Below are 26,583 nucleotides of genomic sequence, written 5' to 3' on the forward strand. Positions count from 1 at the left end.
ACTGAATTTTATTGAAAATAAAATTTTGTTTGTCAACTCCTTAATATTAAATACATTTTTTTAGTTTTATATCTGTTTACAAAGAGTACCGTAGTAATGTGACCACGGTTGCGACAGTTTGAAGAATTCTACTGTTTGTGGATTGGTAGATGTCATGGTACTTCATCAATTTTTTTTAATAAATAAAAATAAATTTTTGACAAAATTTTCTTTATAGAAATACAATTTTGATAAATTTTTCTATAGAAATAAATTTTTGACTAAATTTTCTTTATAGAAATAAAATTTTGACAAAATTTTCCATAGAAATAAAATTTTGACAAAATTTTCTATAGCAATAAAATTTTGATAAAATAAATAATATAAATTTTTTACAAAATTTTCTATAGAAATAAAATTTTGATAAAATAAATAAAATAAAATTTTTACAAAATTTTCTATAGAAATAATTTTTTTTTTGACAAAATTTTCTATAGAAATAAAATTGTGATAAAATAAATAAAATAAAATTTTGACAAAATTTTCTATAGAAATAAAATTTTGGCAAAAAATGTTGACAAAAAATAAACTAAAGTTTTGACACAATTTTCCAAAAGAAAAAAGTTTTGACAAAATTTTCTGTAGAAATAAAATGTTGACAAAACTTTTTGAAGAGATATTTTTTTGGTAAGATTTTCTCCGTAAATGTAATGGTTCGCATTATTTTAGTACGCGATCGATAACTTCTCATCTAGAAAGTGTTCATGTGGAAGGGTAATATACAAAAAACACATGCTTTTTTCGAATAAAAGATTCTTGAAATTCAATAAAATCGTGTTTTTGACTATGACTTTTACTGTTTTATCTGTTTTGCCAAATTTGTAAAAGACTTAGGAAATAAGTTTGTTAAAAACTTCTCAAAATATTAAAATATTTTGTCAAAACTATTGTACCATAAATCTGTACTAAATCATTCGCGGGGGTACTACGGTATTGAAAAAGTACGGTGAAAAAGTATTGAATAAAGTACTATAGTACTGCATTTTTCATCCCTGGTACGTACGTTTGTTCTATACAACTTGTTCATATGGCCCTGTGAAAGTTGTACTCTTCAATAGGCAGTCGATGTGGATCATAATTTGAAAACCCCGAAGATGGTAGTCTCAATCACCTTTCGAACATTCTTCAATTTATTTCTCGATGCTGTAATGCTTCTAATTCATTTATAGTAGATCCCAAATTTCTACGAAAATAATTTCCCTAAGTGTAGCCCTAACTACAAAGCAATTCCATTGTTATTTCACTTAATTAAATCCTTCTTGGAAACTCTGAGTTTAAGACAAATTCTTGGCAGTTGTTGTATTGAATGGGTTAACCCATTCGCCAGCGTACAATTCATGTAAACGTAAGTACGTGTTGCCATGGTCAGGGTCAACATGTTGTCGCAAAACTACAAAACAAAACGAAGCGGTAAATTCCTGGTAGCCCAGTTGGGCCAACATGCATCAAGCAACTGAACCACTGATCCAATGATGTGATGTGTAAACGAAGCATAAATGTCTGGTATCAAATGAATTGGCGCGTAGTAACAAAGGGTTCCATATTAAATATCCGAATCAACAGCTACATGGTCTGTGACCATAGTGGGAAATTATTGCACTAGGCCATAGGACCCTATTGGAAACGTATTATATTCATATGTTCTCACGTTTTAACTGGACCTGTAGACAAACTCGCGGAAGAGTAGACAATGAATGAGATGAGACTAAAACAAAAGGCTCAAACCATTGAACCATACAAGTACAACCGCACATCAGAGTAATCACTTTCCATTAAATATAAACAAAAACAGAGATTGTGATTTTGGCAAATAATGTTTTGCGGGCTAGAAATCTTACATCTCTGAGGATGCTGAGGACTCTGAAATAGTCTTCTAGAATTAAGATAGCTTTTTCGAACACGTCATCGTTTGTTAGCACTGTCGTTAAGTTTGTGAGAAGATTTCCTTTTGTGGCGAACATCATTATTTTCTTACTGTTTTTGTTTTTTTTTTTGCGCAAAAAATTATTAACCGAGATAATTATTTAAATTGTATGAATTGCCTATAAAAGTGAAACGCCTTTAAGCTCTAAATGTGTTGATGATTTAAGACCTCGGGTTAAAGTGTCTACGATTCGATCGGTCATTATCCAAAGCTAAGTTCAGACAGCACAACGACAGCATCAAAATTACTAACTGATTGCCAGTATAAATAATTCTGATGACGTCAATGGTGGCCAAATGAGGGGTTATCCTGTCATGTTCTTTGTTCTTTATTGTAAAACGAGATGTGTGTAATAATTTATGAAGGAGATTATATTAAAATTAATCTTTTGGAACATCACAATGTCAAGAAAAATTATTTCCATACAGAAGACAATATCAAATAGGGATTATTTCAAGTATTACAGATTTCCAAAGAGACAAAAAAAAAAAAATAAAATGAAAAGAAAAGAAAAACAATAAAACCCTCAGAAAGAAATAAACGAGTGTTTCTATAGACTACTTAACAAAATAAATTGATTTTAGTTATACTTTGTCATATGTGAGAAACTTTTCCTTAGATTATTTAGGTTTTTTTCTTCTTAATTCCTAATCCTAAGAAAATACAAAATGTTGCTAAATTCTTTACTACACAGAAAGAAAATATCACCTTCCTTACCCAAATTTGAAAAATAAAAAATTAATGAATAAAAAATTTAAATTAATAGAAAAAATTATAGGAAACTAATTTTAATATTTAAATACATTGCATTATTACTGATTGAAATTGAAATTGAAATTGAAATTGTGAGTCAATATTATATATACAAGCAAAGTTTTAATATTATATTCTCTAATTGTGAAATAAATTTTAAATATTCTTTTCCAAAAAGATGCGTTGATGATGCATTGTATATCGGTTGCTACAGTGTTACAGAGACTACTGTGCCAATAAAGAGCTGCCATTCGTATAAAAGATTTGTCCTTCTAAAGGGTATTATATTTCTACGTCTATTAAGATCTGGTAAACCTAATTCTATCAAACAGATAAAGGGTGATACGGTCAAAATTTGGTCAATATAAACTTGACGTATTTCTTTCAATTTTGCATTTAAAAAACCTGACCACCCCTCATTTTGAAGGTGTGTGTGTGTAGAATGTTGCTCCTATTTTGATTTTGGAATTCACTCTTCAGTTGTCAAAATGCCGTCCAAGCAAGAAAAGCAGCGTATCAAAATTTTGCTCGCGCATCGCGAAAATCCGAGCAACTCGCACGCAAAGCTGGCAAAATCGCTTAAAGTTGCCAAATCAACCGTTACAAATGTAATTAAAGTGTTTGGGGAACGTTTGTCGACAGCCAGGAAGTCTGGATCGGGGGGAAATCGAAAACCGGAAGCCGCTGAGACGACAAAGAGAGTTGCCGGTAGTTTCAAGCGAAACCCTAACCCCTCTCTCCGAGATGCCGCAAATAAGCTGGGTGTATCGTCTACAACCGTGCATCGAGCCAAAAAACGAGCCGGACTATCGACTTACAAGAAGGTGACTCCAAATCGCGATGATAAACAAAATACGACGGCCAAAGCGCGATCCCGGAGGCTGTACACGACGATGCTGACGAAGTTTGACTGCGTGGTAATGGACGACGAAGCACATAAAACTGTCAAAGTTCGCAAAGAAATATCTGGTTTGGCAAGCCATCTGTACCTGTGGCTTGAAAAGCAGCATTTTCATAGCTTCCGGGACTGTCAACCAAGAAATTTACGTGAAAGAGTGTTTGAATAAACGTCTGCTGCCTTTCCTGAAGAAACACGGTTGTTCCGTACTGTTTTGGCCGGATTTGGCATCTTGCCATTACGGTAAAAAGGCCATGGAGTGGTACGCCGCCAACAATGTGCAGGTGGTTCCCAAGGACAAGAACCCTCCCAACACGCCAGAGCTCCGCCCAATTGAGAAATACTGGGCTATTGTCAAGCGGAACCTAAAGAAGACCAAAAAACTGCTAAGGACGAGCAGCAGTTCAAGGCAAACTGGCTTTCTGCGGCGAAGAAGGTGGACAAGGTGGCTGTACAAAATCTGATAACAGGTGTCAAGCGTGAGGCCCGGCAATTCGGATTTGGAAAAGCGAAAGCCTAACTGAATATTTTTCCTGAATTTTATAGTAAGTGAACTTGAAAAAGAAATTTTATTTGATTTTTAAATAAACGATTTCACCGATTTACACGCGTTTTCCCTTGACCAAATTTTGACCGTATCACCCTTTAGCTTGGTTTTCGTTTGTAAATCAAAATAACGACTATACATTATGTATGCTATTAAAACTAAAGCCATAGCCATTAAATGTTATTGAAAAGAAAATTTGGGAGATATAATTTTCGTATGTAATTTTCATAAGATAATTGTTTTTTGCCTGTCTTCTTTGATATTCACATAAAGTCTTACAAAAATAATATAAACTTTAGCAAATATAGCGAAGCTCATTGGTCGCCATTTGCATAAATTACTTATAGAATACTCTTTAGCCAGCACTACCTATAAAATACTCTTTTATTTGATTGAATCATTTTTGTTAAATTCCATGAAGATGATTTCAGAATGGTGTTACTTTTGGTACATGTTACACAAAAATCATAAACAATCTCTATGATGGCAAAACGTAACTAAGTCTACACTACAAGTCATTCATTGCATTCAACTTGTTGATGTTAATTAAATTAAATAATAATTAACACTTCAAACTTAGAAATATAACAACAACAAATTCTAAATATACAATAAAGGAGACAAAATACAAAAAAAATAACAGACACAATAACACAGATTGAAAAATGTTGATAAAGAAACAAACAAATATGCTGTATTCTGATGTATTTTGTCACCACACTATATATGACAAACGCAAAACTTATCGCATGACTGATGAAAGCTGTTATATTGACACATTTAATGCCAATACTAAAATTTTTATGATGATGCTTGTGATGTAGAAGGAACTACAGGGGCGTTGATTTAGGCTGCTGATGTGCTTGTCTGTTTTTGTTTGTCTCTAACGGAAGACAAAACAAAAGACTTAAGCAACAAACGTTATCTAGTCTAGATATATGAAACTAAAATTCTCTCTTCCACGGACACATTGAGTTTTCTACTTTACCTTTTTTTGCTTTTCTCATAAAAATAACAAACTTAATTAATTTTATTATGCATGTTTTTATCTGTTGTTAAATTAGCCAAAATCTTTAGAACTACTAGCTATAAAGGAGTATACGGCTATTGTTCTTTTATGGCATTTTTCAGAAAAACAAAAAAATCTGAATAAGTGCCCCTGGATATTTGTATGTTTTATTGGCATATATTTTGTCGTTCTGTTGAAATCATTAGAAAGATAATAAATATGATGAAGAAACACGACATAATTATCAGAAGAGGGCGATAACATTGTTTGTTTGTTTTTTTTTTTGGATAGTTTTGCTAATTTTTAAAAAAGATAACAAATAAAAACAAATTATGTGAAATTTAATCATTTTCTAATTTTTTTGCAAATTATTGCGTAATCATTTTGTTCAAATATTAGAGTCATTATTAAATACGATTATCTTGACAATTTAAGTAATTCAAATAAAATATATGAAGACAGTTCAATGGCCTATAACGCGAGATTTAAAGATCAGATTATTATTATTTTTTTATATTTGAAAATTTCAAAAGAATGTGATTTAATTCATCTATGACATAGACACCAATTGTTTCTGTTATATTTCAACCTAAACATTTGGAAGAGCTGAAATTACGTTAATGTCACAAGATTCGCTTTATTCTCTAAAGGAACCCACCATAAAATTAATTAGGCAAAGCATATAAAATAGGCGTGTCTTGGAAATTCTTAGGTTGGATTGTGCCTGAAACTTAATTCATAATTCAGTTTCACATCATTCATCAGGGGAGTGCATTAATTCTTCATTCTTTTATTCAGAGTATCTGTGCACCATTACCCAATTCCGTCCATTTGTCAATCATGATAACTCTGAATTGAACGGAGATTTTGATTTTAATGAAGGTTTAGAAAATTGAGTCAAATCAATTAATCGACTTTTAATGTTGGCCAAATTCGACTTATATTGGATGAAAAGGGAAAAACGATGCAAATATTTTTATAGCAAATCTCAGACTATGCGCACATGATGTCATTCATTTTAAATATTGTTGTAAAATGGATATTTATATATGATGAACAAAGTTATCAAATTTAACCGTAGCTCAAACAATTTTTTCCAAACTATAAATGTCGGTTTTTTATTCAGATTACAATACCTAAACAATCCAAAAGGTCTACATTACCCAGCAAAAAGTGCAGCCAAAAAAGGCAGTTTTTCGGATTAAAATAATAACAAATACTGAAATCATTTTTTAATTTTTTAGGTTTCTATTTTGGATCACCTCCAATGAAGTGAAAATTAATTTAAGAAAATAAAGCAATGACTTGCGATTCTTCTATAACCGGAAAAAAGTGAAAAATTTTGGTTTTTTTAGAAAATTCTAATTCTAGACATTTTACTAATTGCAATATTACACAACTTAGTATATAACGTTATTTCTACACAGAAAAAAATGTTCGTAGTTAAACTAACGCTAAATGTAAATTATTTTTATTGTATAAAAAATATTTGCTTGTAGTTAAATTTTAGTATTTTTATCGAAATGAAATCTTACTTTTTTTTAGTATGTCTCAAAAATTTTATGAACTAAACGTGAGTATAAAGTTCAATTACCGTACACATAAGTTCAATATGAACTAAAACAAATGAAAATTTTCGTACGATTCTCAAAAATAGTAAGAATGAACTACTGTATGGTTAAAATGATCATGATTTGGCGCCAATGATTTTCTTCTTTAATTTTAGTTAATTTATTCATCTCTGAGATGATGTAATTTCGTGAGCTGCAGTTAAAAAGTACAACGTGGTTTTAACAACGCTTTGTGGAAATCTCAAAATGTGGGGTAAAATTTAGTTCAATTTTCGTGCGTGGTAGTTCATTCTTCTTATAAAACAGTTCACTTTTTTTTCGGTGTAATTGAAGAATTTTTATTAAAAATAGTTACTTTTCGTGTTAGCCCAATACCGAAACAGGCGATTAACGCCCAAATGCATGATTTTAATTTACAATTAATGATTATTCGAGCTTTTATGGACAAAGAAGGTAAAGCAAAGTGTTCGAGGTCCTTAATATTCTTTGTTCATAAAAGCTCGAATAATAATTAACTGTTATTTTCTTTCTGTTTTTAAAGAAAAACTCGTATTTTTAAGGAAAAAATTGGAGTTAAAAGTCATTAGCGCTATATGAAGTTCAAGCAGGCATAATCTGAGGAAAATTTACACATTTCAGAAACTTATGAACACAATTTAAGTAAACTTCACCCATTTTAGGAAAATATGAACTATTTTCTAATTTTGTAAAGTTGTGTACTTTAGCTCTATACAACTTGTTTTCTCATTTTCAGTTCACGTCATTTAAGTAAGCAAATAAAATTATTAAAATAAAGAAAAATTTCTCATATTTGGCAACATTTAACTAAAATCAACAAAATAAAATAAAGTTCAATCCGCTATAAAAATTTCATTAATTTTTTTCTGAGAGTATGCACTCAAACAATATAATGCTCCATAATCTGATACCAAAATGTTGAGATGACCAACGTGGTCTATATAGACACAGCATTTAATATAGACCCCATATTAAGAATTGACATCTTATACACTAGGATGACTTTTCATTCACTTTCCTTTGAAATTGGCTTCCAACACCTCAAGAAAATTTGATCTCACATTTGGAAAAATTTCAAATTTTCTTGAATTAAAAAACAAAGATAAATCCGCTATAGAAAATTTCGTTCACTTTTGTCTGAGGGTGTGCACTCCAACAATATAATGGTCCATAATCTGATACCAAAATGATGAGATGACCAACGTGGTCTATATAGACACAGCATTTAATATAGACCCCATATTAAGAATTGGCATCTTATACACTGGGTGGACTTTTCATTCACTTTCCTTTAAAATTGGCTTCCAGCACCTCAAGAAAATGTGATATATGGCCTCATCTTAAAACTTTTATAAGACTTCATTAAAATTTTCCCATGCTCATTGTATTGTAAAATTTGTATCATAAATCGCAAAGACAAAGCAACATCAAAGGGTTGTGGGAAAGTCAATTTGTTAGCCTTAATACCCAATATGATCGCCGAAGAAAATAAATTCAATAACATAACAACCTACTTTCTGTAATCCACTGGTTACCCAATTTTTTTGTAATCATCTAAAAACTGATTTCAAATGTAATTTACATAAGCTTGTATCATGTGTCTATTAAATATTCGAATAACGTTTACATCTTGCCGATGTAACAATGACCAACTGGCCTAAAGGGCGGGTTGTTGACTTACAAAATATGCGAGAACCGAATGATGCGTAATGGAAAATAATACAAATTGAAATTCATGTGCTGCTTATATATTTTAGGTTGAAAATGTTAGTATATAATTATTGTTGTGGAGAATTTACGAGACAGAACAAAGTTTATTGACACTTTTTAAGAATTCAATTTACATAGAAAACTACGTAGGAAATCGGTTGTAAAACAGAAGATAATAAAAACAAGGAACAAATATAAACAAAGCAATAACAATATATTTTAATGACATTTATACTGTATAGGTAAACAACCAAAATAAAACAATGAATGTAAAAAATGTTCATTCACAATTTATCGCGAATAAAAACATCGAATTGTACTCCCTATTAAGATTTGACAACATTAATTTAATTTGAATTATTAATTTTGATTAATTTAATAATATATAATTTAATAATTATAGCAATTTAATCTAATTTAGAATAATTTAATTCAACTCGATTTATGTTCAATTACATTTCAATCAAATTCATTGAAATAAAGTTAGAAAATTTTAAATTAATTTTATTTATTTACATTTCTTTTCACAAAAAAAGTTTGCCCAAAAAAATTACTTTTTTCATTTACCTCCCAGCAAAAAAAGTGTCTCCAAAAAAGCAACGAAAATGTTGGTTTTGGATCCGGAAGTGGTGAAAAATTGACGCAGAAGCGATGAATTTAACATGGGCTTGTCATAAGACGGAAGTCCTCCATTTCAACAGCCGTTGCACTAAATTTGCATCACTTCTTTAGGTGTGAACTAGAGGTGTGCACGTGGCACGAAATTTTCGTGACTCACGAACATTTTCGTGACTCACGATTCACGCGGAAACGGCGTGAGTGTGCGTGCGCGTGATTAACAAAATAATTGTCGTGCGTTAGCGTGAGTCACGAAAATTATTTCTTCGTTAGTGTGCGTATGTAACGAATTTCGGAAAAATACGCTTACAAAAATTATCCCGCCCAGGGACATAAAACTCTTACGAGTTGCATTTATTTACAATTTTAGTGACATCTGAGATGTTAAAAGTTAAATAACGTTCTCGATTTTAATCATGTTCATGTTTTCAAACATGTTCCTAAGGTAAATTACTCATAAAAGTATTCGTGTGTCACGACATTTTTCGTGATTTACGATTTTTTTCGTGAGTCACGGTATTTTTCGTGAGTCACGACATTTTCGTTCGTGAGTGTGCGTGAGTACAAATTTTCTCTTCGTGAGTGTGCGTGAGTCCTACTGAACAATATCGTGCGTGAGTAAGATTTTTCTGTCGTGAGTGTGCGTGAGCGTGACTAAAATATTACTCACGTGCACACCTCTAGTGTGAATTCAATTGTTTTGGATGTAAATTAAAAAATTCTGTGAAAATTTGTCAAATAAATAATTTTTATATTTTTTTTATAATTTTTAATGGATTCTAACGCTTGTCGGAAACGTTTGACCTCAAATATTTTTAAAAATTCACAATTTTTCCAGATTGGATTTAGCATTATTGTCGACAAAATTTAAATGTACAATTTTATGTCTTTTAACCTATTTGAAACAAAAAAAAAAATTAAAATTTCCCATTAAAATTAAAAAAAAAAACAAGTTATAAAAAACTGAATTTAAAGAACTTCCTGGGTAGTTAAAATAAAGAACATCATTGGGAGTGCATCTTGTGGAAGTGCTTTTAAAGTTGTGCCTTTGGAAGAACTTCCAAATTTTTTTGCTGGGCTTACCAGCTTTGCATCTGATATATTCACTATTAACAGATGTTACCGATTTAAATGAGTGAAAAAATTAAAAATTCACACATTATATGAGCCCTGCGGAACGCCACAAAATGATAAAGATTTATACTGCGGACATCTTATTAAATCAATTTGCACACACCGAAATCCAACAATCGATAAAATCTCCATTATATTGGATTTTACCAATCATAACTGAAAACATTTTTTGCCGAAATCCAAATTAGGGGCAATCTAATACGTTTCTTGTCCAACTGGTCATAAAAGAGGGATGAGGTGGTCTCTTAACTGACTAAGAGAAAAAATCATAAAAAATTATAATTTCTTTCTACAACAATAAAAATCCTGAGCTAGAAATTGGTCATCGATAGACACGTTTTAGTTAAGACTATTATTTAGTAATTTATCGTTTTATTGGCTATAAACTTGTTTCCATTCAGTCGGGTGATTGTGATGGTTGCATAAATACGCATCATTTGAGCTATTAAAAACAACAGATACTCTGTTTTTTTATGTGAAGGGGTTGAGAAGGGCAGTGCCCGAGTTCGGGTGTGCTATCACACTGGAGTTTTTTTATCGTTAGCGTTTTAGAAAATTTGAAATTCAATTTGTAAATTGAAGCTCGTGTATATGGAATTGTTAATGAGGCGGTTTGTCTTTATTCTATCTCTCGCTCTCCGAGTTTTATTTTTTGTTAGTTAATTGACAATTTATATTTTAATATTGGCAGATGACAAAAACATATATGAGGATAATAAATGGGTGTATTTTTATTTTGAATATTTCATACGGTATCAAATATCAAGAAGGCTGCAATACAAATATGGGCATTTGAAAGGAACACAGGTATTTATTTATTTAAATGTTTTTATTGATTGAAAATTGATATTCAATATTTGAAGTCAGCGTCCTTAAAATTCCATCAATTAGAAAATAAAAATATATTTTATTTAAAATTACTTAAAGATAATTAGAAGAAGCCTTAAATTAAACATATATATACATAAAATTAAACATATATATTGTTTAATTTTTTATTATCAATTTGTTAATTAACCTTGTAACGAAAGCTAGTAAGAGCTATATCATGTTGAGAAAACAAAAGACTGTAGCAACAAACACGTTTCTATGGTACACCAACATACAATTATTTTTCAACAAATTTATTTCCATTTAAGCATATTATTTTTTGTAAACAATTAATAAATATAAATAAATGATATACGGTGTATTTAAATACCCTAGAAAAATATTTTTGGGGATATTAATATAGAGAAGAGGATAGACCCATAACGGAACGAACGTTTAGGCCAACGAAGTTTTTCTATAACATATTCACAGTAAAACTACAATATAATATATAGAAGAGGATAGACCCATAACGGAACGAACGTTTAGGCCAACGAAGTTTTTCTATAATATATTCACAGTAAAACTACAAGCAAGGTTTTGTATATGCACTGTAAAAATATTGACTTTATATGAAATATTATGATGCAACTTAATTTTTTGACACATAATTTACACAATATTTCTTTCTTAATTTCTTAGAGCACGAATCTATGAACTTTGCGTCCCTCCGCTAAAGCCAAGTGTCTTTGAAGTAAGACTATTTTTTAAAGAAATAAGTATAATATAATAAGTGAGATTGTGAATCTTTGAGAGGCTAGATTTAAAGCTATATAGCTTCCTACACAAATGTCCCTATTTTAAAGAACCGGCACCTATGGCTCGGAATCAATACCAAAATCCTTAAAGGATGGTCAAAGTCTTTGGATCCAAGTAAACTATTCAATAAAAATTACTTCAAAGCTACTATGTTTCAAAGTATAACAACCCGTAAGCTAATTAAATGTACAACTTCTACATGTACACTGAAAGAAGAGTTTGCTTTTCCAAGGAACGAAATTTTAGGCAAAGAAAGTTTTTTTTTTAATGCTAACAATTAGTTTAAAGCCATGGAAGAAGATACTTTATAGGCTAGGTTTGGTTAGGTGGCAGTCCGATGTATCAGGCTCACTTATGGTGATTTCGATTGGCAACAAATATGTTGCATATTTTACACCTTACGCCCATAAATGAAAAATTTTTGTTCGATTGGAAAATTCAGTGCAGCCTAACCAAAATATGCACGTTCGATTGACGAGGTGTTATCCATCGCAAGAGCAAAAGTGCAACCAAATTTACACTGTAGCTGGTCTACGGTGCAGATGGTTACACTTTCAATCAGATGCTGAAGACGCTTTTCTTCTTCGACCTAAATAATAGCGTTGTTGCAAATAAATTGAAAGTGCGTGACGCGTGTATTGTGGTTGCTTTACAATTTCTTCAACACAGCTGATTAATTTACCAAGAAGAAGCATATCAATTGTTTAGTGCCGCGACAACAAAATTCGATATTAAATATTTTTAATATAACCGAAAAATGCAAATGCGTTTTTTTGCGCTATTGGAGAGTAGTTCTTCTGACGACGATGAGGAAGTTACAACATCGTTGCTTAGACGAAATGACCAACGGCGAGTTAAAAACTTTGTTGAGGTTGAAATTAATTTGTACTCTGAAGTAGAAGTAAGATCATTAAAAATATATAAAATCAAAAGTTTTAACAATTTCCCTTAGTTCAAGATAAATTTGCGTGTTAGTCGATATTCCAATAATAGTTGTTAATAATAATCGAAATATTTCCGCCAAATTTCTTTTGTTTTGATTTTATATCAGTGTTGCACCTTTTTTGTCCATTTTCACACGCAAACGGTGTTGTCATTGCATGAGGTTTCGGCAACACTGTGGTAACACCATAAAATGTTGTACCATGTATGCAACACTTTTTCGGTCAGCACTCAGTGATAAGACAGAAGTTCACCAGAAAATACTTTATAAGAATGAGGGAATTCTCTTGTCTAAAATTTCGTTTCGGAGGAAAGTATTTTTTCTTTGGGTGTATAAAAAAAATTTTTTTTAACTAAATACCCTTCTAAAACATATAACCGTCAAATTCAAAAAATTTTTTTGCAAATTTGATTAAAGCTTATGTCTCTCATATAATAGTGTTTTAGAGCAAGAGGTCACACAACACACTATCCATACAAACCATGGGTCTATAATATCTCGAGATTCTAAATTGCGGCGACTGGCTACTGAAGAACTCAAATTTGTTGACTTCATAGCGTTGTATTTATGATAAGCATTCGAGACTGAATTATACAATGAATGCGAAACCTTTCTTCTTTAATTAATTAAAAAAATAATTAAACTGAATTAAAACAAATTAAATTAAAATATAAGAAATGCTTAAATTATCATTGCCAATTTATATCAAATTTGTATGTAAAATATTAGATATTCATCTCAGGGATATCTTTATGCCAAAACAACTGTCTGGATTATTAATATAATAATGATTTTGCAACGAAATGGGTGTGTGGTTTGATTATAAATAATTTATATGACAATTGGTTGGATGACAACGTAGCTGAGTTGCTTTTGCTATTACCAGTTTACAATTTATTGACAATTGAACGTTGATCAATGTTTGATGTCAACAACAAAAAATATCAACGAGTGCTATAAAAATATGATTTTTTTTGTGTTTACCTTTCTCTATTTGTTTTTTTTTTTTTTTCAACTAAAAGCTTATGCTTGGAACAATATCATAATATTTACCTAATATCGGTTCCAACATACACTTGGAAAAAATGGCTCTAAATTAATTTGAATATTGCTATATGACAAGTGTATTCGTTATTGCCTATACAATAAATCTTAAAAATAACTTTTTGTGCATTTTATGATCGTCAGTATCTGAATATTTATTGCTGCCGTTATTAATATTGAATACCCATTTCGTACAATGTTTTTTAGTGTGTGTTTTTTTCGCTTCTAGCCATTGTCCAATACTGTAATGAGTCAATAAAAAATGTTGAATAACTACAAAGGCAGTGCAGTCCAAGTCTACATATAGAGAGACGGTCAATACAAACACCAACCACAGCCACAAAAAAATAAATAAATAAATAATAATTCGTTTGTTTATTGAACTGCACCATTGAGATGTTAAAGTCATTTACAACGAAAATATCTGTTAACGGCATTTACAGCCAAAACAAAAGCATCTCTGATCAAAAAAGGAAAGCCAACAATATTTAAATGCCGGTTTACAGGTAATTTCGGTTCAAGTGGTTTATCATTTATACCCGTATAAAAAAACCAACATGCTCTCCGTTGTGGAGGTATGGATCGAATGGCTACATGAACATCTTTATGCATTTTGCATTGAACAGAGTGTTATTATTATAACTTCTTGTCTTGTTTTTTTTCTGTTTTGTAAAAAGTGTGTGGTTCACTTTCATCTTAAGGTCAGCCAATTAATATGACGTTAAACGAACGACTCACGTATGAGCTATTCCGTGAATTTAGGTACTAACGAAATGCGAAGGCTATTTCAAGATGTACCCATCTAAAAAATTATTAATAGAAATTTCAATTCTATCTTAAATAAATTAAATTAGTTAATTTTTAGTTAATTTAACTAATTGCAGTTTTATTTATTATACCCTCCACCATAGGATGAGGGGTATATTAACTTTGTCATTCCGTTTGTAACACATCGAAATATTGCTCTAAGACCCCATAAAGTATATATATTCTGGGTTGTGGTGAACTTCTGAGTCGATCTAACATAGCTATCTGTCCGTCTATGAAAATCACGCTAACTTCCAAACGAAATAAGCTATCGACTTCAAACTTGGCACAAGTAGTTGTTATTGATGTAGGTCGAATGGTCTTGCAAATGGGCTATATCGGACAACTTTTACGTATAGCCCACATACACAGAAAAAAATTTTCGTAGTTAAACTAACACTAAATTTAACTTATTTTTAGTGGAAAAAAATTATTTGCTTGTAGTTAAATTTTATTATTTTTTCGAAATTTTCCACAGCTTAATGAAATTTTACTTTTTTTTTAAGTATGTCTCAAACATTTTATGAACTAAACGTGGGTATAAAGTTCAATGACTGTACACATAAGTTCAATATGAACTAAAACAAAAGAAGATTTTCGTACGATTCCCAAAAATAGTAAGAATGAACTATTGTATTGTTAAAATGGTCATGATTTGGTGCCAATGATTTTCTTCTTTACTTTTAGTTACTTTTTTCTTCTATGAGTTGATGTAATTTCGTGAACTGCAGTTAAAAAGTACAACAGGGCATTAAATTTTCCCGGTTTTAATTACGCTTTGTGGAAATCTCAAAATCTTCCATAAAACAGTTTACTTTTTTCGGTGTATAAACCGATCCCCAGATTTTACCTCCGGAGCCACTTGGAGGAGCGAAATTCATCCGATCAGGTTGAAATTTGGTACGTGGTGTTAATATATGGCCTCTTATAACCACGCAAAAATCGGTCCATATCGGTCTGTAATTATATATAGCCCCCCATATAAATCCATTGCCAGATTTGACCTCCTGAGCCCCTTTGGGAGCAAAATTCATCCGATCGGGTTTAAATTTGGTACGTGTTGTTAGTATATGGTCTCTAACAACCACGCAAAAATCGGTCCATATCGGTCCATAATTATTTATAGCCCGATCCCATTTGACCTCCGAAGCCTCTTGGGGAGCAAAATTCATCCGATCCGTTTGAAAATTTCTACGTGGGGCTAATATATGGTCTCTAACAATCTTGAAAAAATTGATCCATATCGGTCTGTAATTATATATAGCCCCCATAGAAACCCATCGCTAGATTTGACCTCTGGAGCCGAATCATACGAATCGGTTGAAATTTGGTGCCTTGTCCTAGTACAACAGGGCATTAAATTTGCCCGGTTTTAATTACGCTTTGTGGAAATCTCAAAATGTGGAATTTTAGTAAAATTTAGTTTAATTTTCGTGCGAGGTAGTTCATTCTTCCTACAAAACTGTTTACTTTTTTTCGGTGTATAAACCGATCCCCAGATTTTACCTCCAGAGCCTCTTGGAGGAGCGAAATTCATCCGATCGGGTTGAAATTTGGTACGTGGTATTAATATATGGCCTCTTATAACCACTCAACAATTGGTCCATATCGGTCTGTAATTATATATAGCCCCCCATATAAACCCATTGCCAGATTTGACCTCCGGATCCTCTTGGAGGAGCAAAATTCATCCGATTCGGTTGAAATTTGTTACGTGATCTTAATCTTATATGGTCTCTAACAACCAGGCCAAAATTGGTCCATATCGGTCCATAATTATATATAGCCCCCATTTGACCTCCGGAGCCTCTTGGGGAGCAAAATTCATCCGATCCGTTTGAAAATTTCTTCGTGGTGCTAATATATGGTCTCTAACAACCTTGCAAAAATTTGTCCATATCGGTCTGTAATTATATATAGCCCCCATATAAATCCATCGCCAGATTTGACCTCTGGAGCCGAATTATACGAATCGGTTGAAATTTGGTACAATCACTCAAATATTGGTCCATATCGGTTGATAATTGTATATAGCCCTCATGTAAGGCGACCCCCATATATTAATTCTGGCTCTCTAATTACCGCGCAAAAGTTCATATCGGTTCGTTAATATACCTTGTTATTGGCAAGACCTACGACAACCCATGTAATTCGATTGTGGATGACAGTCTTTAGTAGAAGTTACTACGCAATCCATGGTGGAGGGTACATAAGATTCGCCCTGGCCGAAATTTTATTTCAAACAATCAATTTTTTAATCAAACTAAAAACACTAACGCCCATTTTCATAAAGCTGCGTTAGTGCTACGTTATTTACTTTTTGTTTATTTACTTTCTGTTAACTGGCAGTTAAAGCCTAACGGAGCTACAGGAAACCGCCGTAAGTCAGTTAAATGAACAAATCAATTGAGTTTTGCAATCAACATCAAATTTTTAATTAAATCAACTAAAAAATAATTAATTTTATAATCTAGTACTTTTTGAATGGTCAATTAAAACTATCATATTAAAACATACTATCATTTTAGTGATTGAAGACATTTCAATTAAAAAATTAATTGGATCAATTAATTTCGTGATTGAATCAGCAATTTTTTTGTGCGTAGGCTAAAGGGTATACTAACGTTGTCATTCCAATTATAACGCAACGAAATAAAGGTTTCAGAACCAATAAGGTATACATGTATATTCTTGGCCGTGATAAAGTTTTGAATCGATCTAGAGATGTCCGCCCGCTTGTTGAAATTACTCTAACTATCGAACGAAATAAGCTATTGGTTTGAAATTGGCACAAATAATACGTCCTTAATTTGATTTAATTTAATTTTTTATTAATTTAATTTATGTAATTTAATTATATTTTTTTTTTAGTTTTGTGTCGTTTAATTGATATTTTAAATTGGAATGCCTCATATGCAGCTATGTTCTTTTGTCCAAATCTATACATTTTAAATAGCTTTCGTTAACATACACGATAACATTTTAATTGGGGTGTTAGTACAATAAGTGCGTTAACATTTCTGCTGTTTTATTATCATTTTTTTTAATTTAGATGACTTGCATAGTGAATCGCTTTTGTTTGAATTGTTTTTCGATGAAAATTTTGCTCACTTTGAACAAAGCGCTGATGATTGATTGTGTTTAATGATTAACTTTAATTGAAGGTAGTTATCTGTCAAAAGAAAGTAAACTACAATATTTTATTTTGATAAATGAGTGTTTTTTTTTTTAATCTGTATCACACAAACACATTTACTTTATATTTTTTTTCTCACGTATAACGAAATAAAAATATAAAAAATAAATAATATAGCGCCGTCTTTTATTGTTGAGTTTTAATCTTATTTAAGCCCAATGTTTCTTCCGAGAAATTTGACAAAGTGTGGCTAATTTGGCAAATAATTATTTTTGTTTTTTGTATGAATCGAGACGAAAAGGAAAATCTTTTTATAAATCTTAATTATGTTGATATTAATTGATAATTTATGATATTATTACACGCAAAAAAATAATTCTTTTTTTCCACCGTGGTGCAATGGTTAGCATGCCCGCCTTCCATACACAAGGTCGTTGGTTCGATTCCTGCTTCGACCAAACACCAAAAAGTTTTTCAGCGGTGGATTATCCCACCTCAGTAATGCTGGTGACATTTCTGAGGGTTTCAAAGCTTCTCTAAGTGGTTTCACTGCAATGTGGAACGCCGTTCGGACTCGGCTATAAAAAGGAGGTCCCTTGTCATTAAGCTTAACATGGAATCGGGCAGCACTCAGTGATAAGAGAGAAGTTCACCAATGTGGTATCACAATGGACTGAATAGTCTAAGTGAGCCTGATACATCGGGCTGCCACCTAACCTAACCTAACCTAACCCTTTATTCTTTTCCAGGATGTAAAACAATTTCATAAAGACAAACTCAAAAAAAAAACATTGTTTTCTTGCTAATTGCATTTTCCCTCACATCTTTCTCACATCCACGAGGTTTTTTAGGTTTAACACCTTTTCCTGTAATACCAACAATGTAGAAGAAATTATACGATTTTATAAATTTTTAAAATTTTTTTACCTTTCGCCTGGACGGAGAATCGAACCGCGGACCATGCACTTTGTAAGCCAACACAATAACCACTGAGCTATGTACCTGTTATGGTCATCAATAGATAAGTTATATTTATATAGCATAGCTTGCGGCGCCCACGACCAGAATAAACAAAGTTTATTTAACAGAAACAAACATTTAGTTTGGCACCGTGGAGCAGTGGTTGCTACGTCCGACTTGCATGCCAAGGGTCGTGGGTTCGATCCCTGCTTCGACCAAACGTTTTTTGCTTTTTTTTACATATATTCCAGATATGTTCGAAAGATTCCGAAAAAATTTTCAACATTACATTGTAGTATATTAATTTTTGAACTGTAAAATGTGTCTTATTAAAGACCTAACGTCAGAAAAGAACAGTGTTTGATATAAACGAAATGGACTATGTTGTTGTTTCAAAAATAACTTTTTTTATTGAAAAAATAAAAATTTTGTAACAAACGAATTTTTTGGTGATAAAAGTTTAACATTTTCGAAGCAATTCAAAAAACTCTAACAAAAGAAAAACGTTTTCGGTACACGTTTTCCAAACGTTTTTTTCTTTGCGTGTATGAAGAAGAATTCTACTAATATTTTTTATAATAGGTATTATGGGAATGTTAACAGGTTTTTGAATACTGAAAGTGTATACACTGAAAGAAGAGTTTTCTTTTCTGAGGAACGAAGTTTAAGACAAGCAATGTTTTCTTTTGACGTTAAAAAGAAATTCTTTAAAAACAAATAAAATAAATTACAGACAATCGTTTAGTCATGTTCTACAAGAATGTACTTTATAAGAAATGGGAATTTCGATTGTCTACATTTTCATTCCTGAGGAAATTATTTTTTTTATGTAGATTTTTCAAATTATGAAAATCTAACTTCTGTTTACGTTAAAATCATTAACGTCAATTTTTAACATAACATAACGTAAGCTCCTCATTGAACCAACTCTGAAAAACACAGAAAAAAATAGTATCGTGAGGCCAAAAATTGCATGTTTTTAAAATACGAATGGGTTCTCTGCATAGACGACGTATTCCTCTGATATAAATCGTTTTGTCTTTATAATTAAGTGATTCGACATAAAAATGGATATATTAATATGAAAGAAAATTTTGTTTGACTAAGGTCAACTTGTCTTTAATAATGGTGAAAAATTCTTCAAAGTTAATGAAATTGTCTTTAAAATTTGTTTTCTTTTTGCATCTTGACAACAAAGTAAAAAAACGTTTATAAATAAGAGATGCTTTTTAAGACTTTTTGGTTTTAAACGTAAGGTAATTTCTACTTGAAGTCTATTCTGAATTAAGTTGCCGTTAAGACGTTTTTAAAGGACTTTGATTTGATCAAAGTTAATGAAATTGTCTTTAAAATTTATTGTCTTTTTGCATCTTGACAACAAAGCGTTTAAAAATAAGTTGATTTTTGTTTTAAACGTAACATAATTTCTACTTGAAGTCTATTCTGAATTTAAGTTGCCGTTTTTAAAGGACATGAAGAAAACACAGAAAAAAACTAATATATTAAAATTTGAATCAAGCACGATAAAATAGATTTCTGTCTTAAAAGTATTCTTAATTTAATTCTCCGCTCTTCGAAACTTGAGGTATACATTTAATTGTAGTAAAGCTATTTACACTCAAAAAAGTGAACTTTATATGGCACCAAAGCCAATGTAATTATATTTTAGTTCATGGAAGTATTACGGTTTGAGAAATTTTCCTTGGCTTTAATAATTTTTTGCTTACGTTACTTAAAAAAAGGGGAAAATTATACACAAATGAAGCATAAAGATTTACCACACAATAGTTCAGAAATTATTAAAATTTGTAAATTTTAAACTTCGTATGGTGTAAAGACATTTTTGCAACTTTTAACTCCAACAAGGGAAAAATCATTATTTCTAATAATTTTTCTTGATTTTGTCGAAAAATATTTAATTATTTTTGTGAAATCGGCGTGACATCCGCGTCTGTTGCACAGTTTAGTAAAAATTTTCTCAAATTAACCTACATTTTCTAAAATTAACTAAAATTTGCCTTCTTGGAGGGTTCACTGTTTTTTGAGTGTATGTGCCCGACTATTTTAATTGACCTAATGTAGGTTATTTGGAGAAATTTTTTACTAAACTATATAACTCCGATATTAAAACATTATATTTAATTTATGTATTTTCCATTTTTTTTTAGTTCGTTTAACTAAATTACCCAAAAAAAAAATGATTAAACTCATGATTTGAATTTATTATATAATTTAATTTAAAAAATTTCGTAGTTTGAAAAAATTCTTTAAAGCTATAGAGAGGTCAACAAGATGGGCGCATTTGTGGTAAATTTTAGTAAATCGTGATGCATAATTTGTGTGTAACTTGTTTACCCGGCTTAGTTCAGTCAACAAAAGTACACAAAAAATTATTAACGTCAAGAAAACTTTTTCATATAAGGAATTTTTTTTCCTAAACCTTAATAAATTCGTTTTTAATTGATATTTTAAATTTGAATTTTTCTCTTCACATGTAATTTATATCTATCTAAATATATTTTATATCTACGGCTTTCTAATCAAAATTGTCAATTTTCATTTTTTTATTTTACTATAAAATTCCACTTCACTTTTATTGCAACCAGTTTTTGTATTTAGAATACTAAGTTGCGAATAAATTTTTCATAAGTGTATACCTATTTATGACAAGCCTGGTAACAGAAATTTATTCGGACATATGGATGTGAATACCAATTTAAATTAAGGAATATATTGGCTTAAAATTGGCAACAGTTTATACCATTAACAACCGCAAGGCAATTCTAATAAATTATAGTCCGTTTGAAATTTCTATAGATGTACGCTTCTTTTTATTTCTATTTTGCACGAGTTATTGGGCAAAAATGTAAATTTCTAAACATTTATATTTTCAAGTTTATTCAAAAGAAGACACCTTAATTTTATTTTCAAATTGGCGTCAGGCGATAAGAGTTAATTTTTTCTTGATGATTTTCAGAAATTCAATGCATGACTTGGTGGCCAACATAAATTCATTTTTAGCTTTGCACTGATAACACAGAACACGTTTCCAATGACTTGAATTTAAAATAGTTTTCGTTGACATGCCTCTTTCACTAATTTACTGTAATAAGATAATCTCTAGAAAAAAGAATCGAAATTGCTACTTACTCAACAAGGTGCCATGGCAGGCGAATACAGAGCTGAGGCAAGTGGCCAAGACACAAAGTTGAATTATCACACACCATTGTAAATTCATTTTCAACATTTTATTTAACACTTTTTTGTCTTCTTTCGGAAGTAAACTTTTTTTATATTTATTTTGTGTATTTTATTTATTTTTTATTTACTTTGTTTCTCTTTCGGTTTTTTATCTTATTTATAAGACAAAATTATTTACTTTAGAAATTTGCACTATTATTTCACAGAATTATTTTCTTATAAATAAATATAAATTTTCTTGTTTTTTTTTAATAAAATATTTTGGACAATAAGTCCACGTAATACAGCAAAGCTCTGCTGATAACACGATTGGATTTCTTTTGATGTTGTATTTTTGTTTTTTTTTTTTAATTCTATTTTGCACCAAATTTAAGTTTTTTGAAAATTTTGTTAATCAATTATCAAATAACGTTGTATTAAATCCGAAAATGTATTTGCGAGTTGCCACAACTTCAATATCCACTCTCGTTTGTAACAGCCAGCTAGACTTGAAGGCGTCTTATGGCTTACCGGTGGCCGCAACCGCACGTTTATATACGACGAGATACAAAAGATAGTCGAACATGCGAATGATACAAGCGACAGCAACTCAGTGCGCAAACCGAAACCCGATACATGGAGAAACAGCAATCGCTTTATTGTTGTTGAAGAACACTACTCAGCATTGCTTTTACTCGCACAAATCGTTGATGATACGAGTCTTTGATAATGAATAGAGCATAGTGTGTGGCCAGAGATCGTAGAGCTTTGAAAGAGAATGTGTTTGGAAGAAGGTAAATGTACTCCTGCTATTCAAATCTTTGCATATCTTGGAGATAAGATGAAGATGCGTTTGTATCATCATACTTTCTATTGAAATAAAAAATGTTGTCTGGTTTTTGTTGAATCAACATGTTGCTGCCATCAAATTTGGCAACATTGTATTAATGTTTCAAGTTCAAACATGTTGTTTATGGTACGCACATCTACAGTGCATACAAAAAGTGACCATATGTTTACATGAAATATTAGGTATATATCGCTTAGGCTAAGTGATATAAGGTTGTTGCTCAGATTAATGAGTGGCTTGCCAATAGTAGTAATGGTATCGGTATATTAATGGATTTCGATTGATCAGTCTTTTTCAATTTTTTTCCGGAATAATTTCTCATTTGTAGTGGACTTCGAGAGTCCGTTTAATATAAGGTCATTTTCCGTTTGAATGGTATTGATAACGCTATAAATGCAAACACTCCGAACAGGATTTACAAGTGAGTGGTTTAATATTTATTCAGCTCAATGGTCTGCCTCTTGCTTAGTAGAGTTAGTCCAATTTATTTCCACGAACACGTGGTCGGAAAAATTTTCGATAGGGAACATCCCGATAACGATGTGGGATTCGCGCTTCTGTTGAGAAGCGCGACGAGATAACATCGCTTGACCAGGATACCAGCATGCTGATGTTTCATTGGTCCACCCTTTCCAAATTCCATCAACTATTCTAGTGGTCTCTGCTACTATCCCATCGTGCTACAATGAACCATTACATTAAGTTCCGGACCATCTTCCAATATATTCCAGCCACGCAACCCTGTAATACGGTCCCGTCTAAGTTTGGGCGCCTTCATCCATCTCGATAGCTGCGTAACTATCTATTAGGGCTCCTTTAGAGAATAAAAATCAAACATTTGCACCACACTCATGCTCGAATGATACACAAAGTTGAATTTGTGTGGTTTGCAGTTTGCTCTACTATTGCCCTTCACTTAAAACTATGAGGAGAAGCTACGCACCTTTGTCCTTTTGAAATCGGGAAGTGCCAACGAAGATACTCTTGTGCGTGATTCCCCTGTTCGTTATTTTCGAATTCAAACGTCGTCTGTAGATAGGAATCATTTCGTCGACTGACGATTCACTCAATACATAACTCCCAGCCAAAAAGTAAAAGCTACGCTACTGGTGGACGATTTGTCCCATTTTTTCTTATTCAAAATATTTCTCCTACCAAATACTTTTCTCACATACTACTACACCCAATTTAGCTCCGTCAGAACCAACGATCCGGCCTAACCTAGTTTACCTCCAACATTTAAGAGCCACAAAATACCATTTACATCAGTTGCATCTTTTTATACCCTCCACCATAGGATGGCGGATATATTAACTTTGTCATTCCGTTTGTAACACATCGAAATATTGCTCTTGGACCATATAAAGTATGTATGTTCTGGGTCGTGGTGAAATTCTGAGTCGATCTAAGCAAGTCTGTCCGTTCGCTTGTTGAAATCACGCTAACTTCCGAACGAAAAAAGCTATCGACTTGAAACTTGGCATAAGTAGTTGTTATTGATGTATGTAGGTCGGATAGTGTTGCGGAGCCTCTTAGAGAAACAAAACTCATCCGATCTGGTTGAAATTTGGTACGTGGTGTTAGTATACGATCTCCAAAAACCATTCAAAAATTAGTCCATATCGGTTCATGTTTATATATAGCCCCACATAAACCGATCACCAGATTTGACCTCCGGAGCCTCTTGGGGAAGCATATTTAATCCGATCCGGTTGAAATTTAATACGTTGTGTACGTATATAGTCTCTAATAACCATCATCCATATCGGTTCATAATTATATATAGCCCCCATATAAACCGGTTGTCAGATTTGGCCTTTTGGAAAAGCAAAATTCATCCGATCCGGTTGATATGTGTGTTATTATATGGTCTTTAACAACTATGCCAAAATTGGTCCATATCGGGCTATAATCATATATAGCCCCCATATACACCGATCCCCGCATTTGGTTTTGGAACCTCTTGTAGGAGCAAATTTCATCCGATTCAGTTGAAATTTCGTACATTGTGCTAGTATATGGCCGTTAACAACCATGCCTATATGGTTATATGTAGAACATATTATGTTTGGGACATAAATTTTTTGTAAATTTAATATGTTTGGATGCAAACATATATTAATTTAGAAATAGCCTATAAACATATATGTGTTTCGAAAGAGAGACCTAGAGAGTATGCTGCAAGTAAAAGAATGGAAGTTTACCATTGGCGCCTTAAAAACATAAAGGGTGATTCTTTTGAGGTTAGGATTTTCATGCATTAGTATTTGACAGATCACGTGGGATTTCAGACATGGTGTCAAAGAGAAAGATGCTCAGTATGCTTTGACATTTCATCATGAATAGACTTACTAACGAGCAACGCTTGCAAATCATTGAATTTTATTACCAAAATCAGTGTTCGGTTCGAAATGTGTTTCGCGCTTTACGTCCGATTTATGGTCTACATAATCGACCAAGTGAGCAAACAATTAATGCGATTGTGACCAAGTTTCGCACTCAGTTTACTTTATTGGACATTAAACCAACCACACGAATGCGTACAGTGCGTACAGAAGAGAATATTGCGTCTGTTTCTGAGAGTGTTGCTGAAGACCGTGAAATGTCGATGAATGAAATGTCGCAGCAATTGGGTTTGTGTTATTCGACCACATGGAAGATTTTACGCAAAGATCTTGGTGTAAAACCGTATAAAATACAGCTCGTGCAAGAACTGAAGCCGAACGATCTGCCACAACGTCGAATTTTCAGTGAATGGGCCCTAGAAAAGTTGGCAGAAAATCCGCTTTTTTATCGACAAATTTTGTTCAGCGATGAGGCTCATTTCTGGTTGAATGGCTACGTAAATAAGCAAAATTGCCGCATTTGGAGTGAAGAGCAACCAGAAGCCGTTCAAGAACTGCCCATGCATCCCGAAAAATGCACTGTTTGGTGTGGTTTGTACGCTGGTGGAATCATTGGACCGTATTTTTTCAAAGATGCTGTTGGACGCAACGTTACGGTGAATGGCGATCGCTATCGTTCGATGCTAACAAACTTTTTGTTGCCAAAAATGGAAGAACTGAACTTGGTTGACATGTGGTTTCAACAAGATGGCGCTACATGCCACACAGCTCGCGATTCTATGGCCATTTTGAGGGAAAACTTCGGAGAACAATTCATCTCAAGAAATGGACCGGTAAGTTGGCCACCAAGATCATGCGATTTGACGCCTTTAGACTATTTTTTGTGGGGCTACGTCAAGTCTAAAGTCTACAGAAATAAGCCAGCAACTATTCCAGCTTTGGAAGACAACATTTCCGAAGAAATTCGGGCTATTCCGGCCGAAATGCTCGAAAAAGTTGCCCAAAATTGGACTTTCCGAATGGACCACCTAAGACGCAGCCGCGGTCAACATTTAAATGAAATTATCTTCAAAAAGTAAATGTCATGGACCAATCTAACGTTTCAAATAAAGAACCGATGAGATTTTGCAAATTTTATGCGTTTTTAAAAAAAAAATAGTTATCAAGCTCTTAACAAATCACCCTTTATATACACAAATAAAATTTCATTAATTTTTTTTATACCAGTGTATGCCTAAGGTGAAACATAATATGTTTGAACAATACAAATAATATTTTGTGTGGACCAATCCTGAAAATATTGGGGTATATGTTACAGAAGCGGTTTTTTTTGAGGGTGTAATTGTACTCCCATTTATCAACCCATTTGTTATGTTACAATTTGTATAGCCTTTGATTAGGTTATTGAAAAGTGCTGCTATAAACAATGTTTATAAACAATTTTCATTAGCAACACGATGTTGTCTAA

General features: G+C 32.0%; 1 protein-coding gene across 2 annotated transcripts in view; it reads right to left on the reverse strand.

Moving 5' to 3' along the window:
• LOC142221705 (venom allergen 5) overlaps window positions 1-22,466 on the reverse strand; it is a 41,909-nt gene extending 19,443 nt beyond the window's left edge. Inside the window, exon 1 of one of the 2 annotated variants that reach the window (XM_075291476.1) lies at window positions 21,891-22,466. In XM_075291476.1, the coding sequence (XP_075147591.1) occupies window positions 21,891-21,987 (97 nt within the window). In that variant the 5' untranslated portion in view covers window positions 21,988-22,466. The remainder of the gene's footprint in view (window positions 1-21,890) is intronic. The other variant, XM_075291475.1, reaches the window with a different exon arrangement.
• Between the last annotated feature and the right edge of the window lie 4,117 nt (window positions 22,467-26,583).

This window comes from Haematobia irritans, chromosome 1 (genome assembly GCF_050003625.1).
Source record: "Haematobia irritans isolate KBUSLIRL chromosome 1, ASM5000362v1, whole genome shotgun sequence".
NCBI lineage: Eukaryota > Metazoa > Arthropoda > Insecta > Diptera > Muscidae > Haematobia > Haematobia irritans.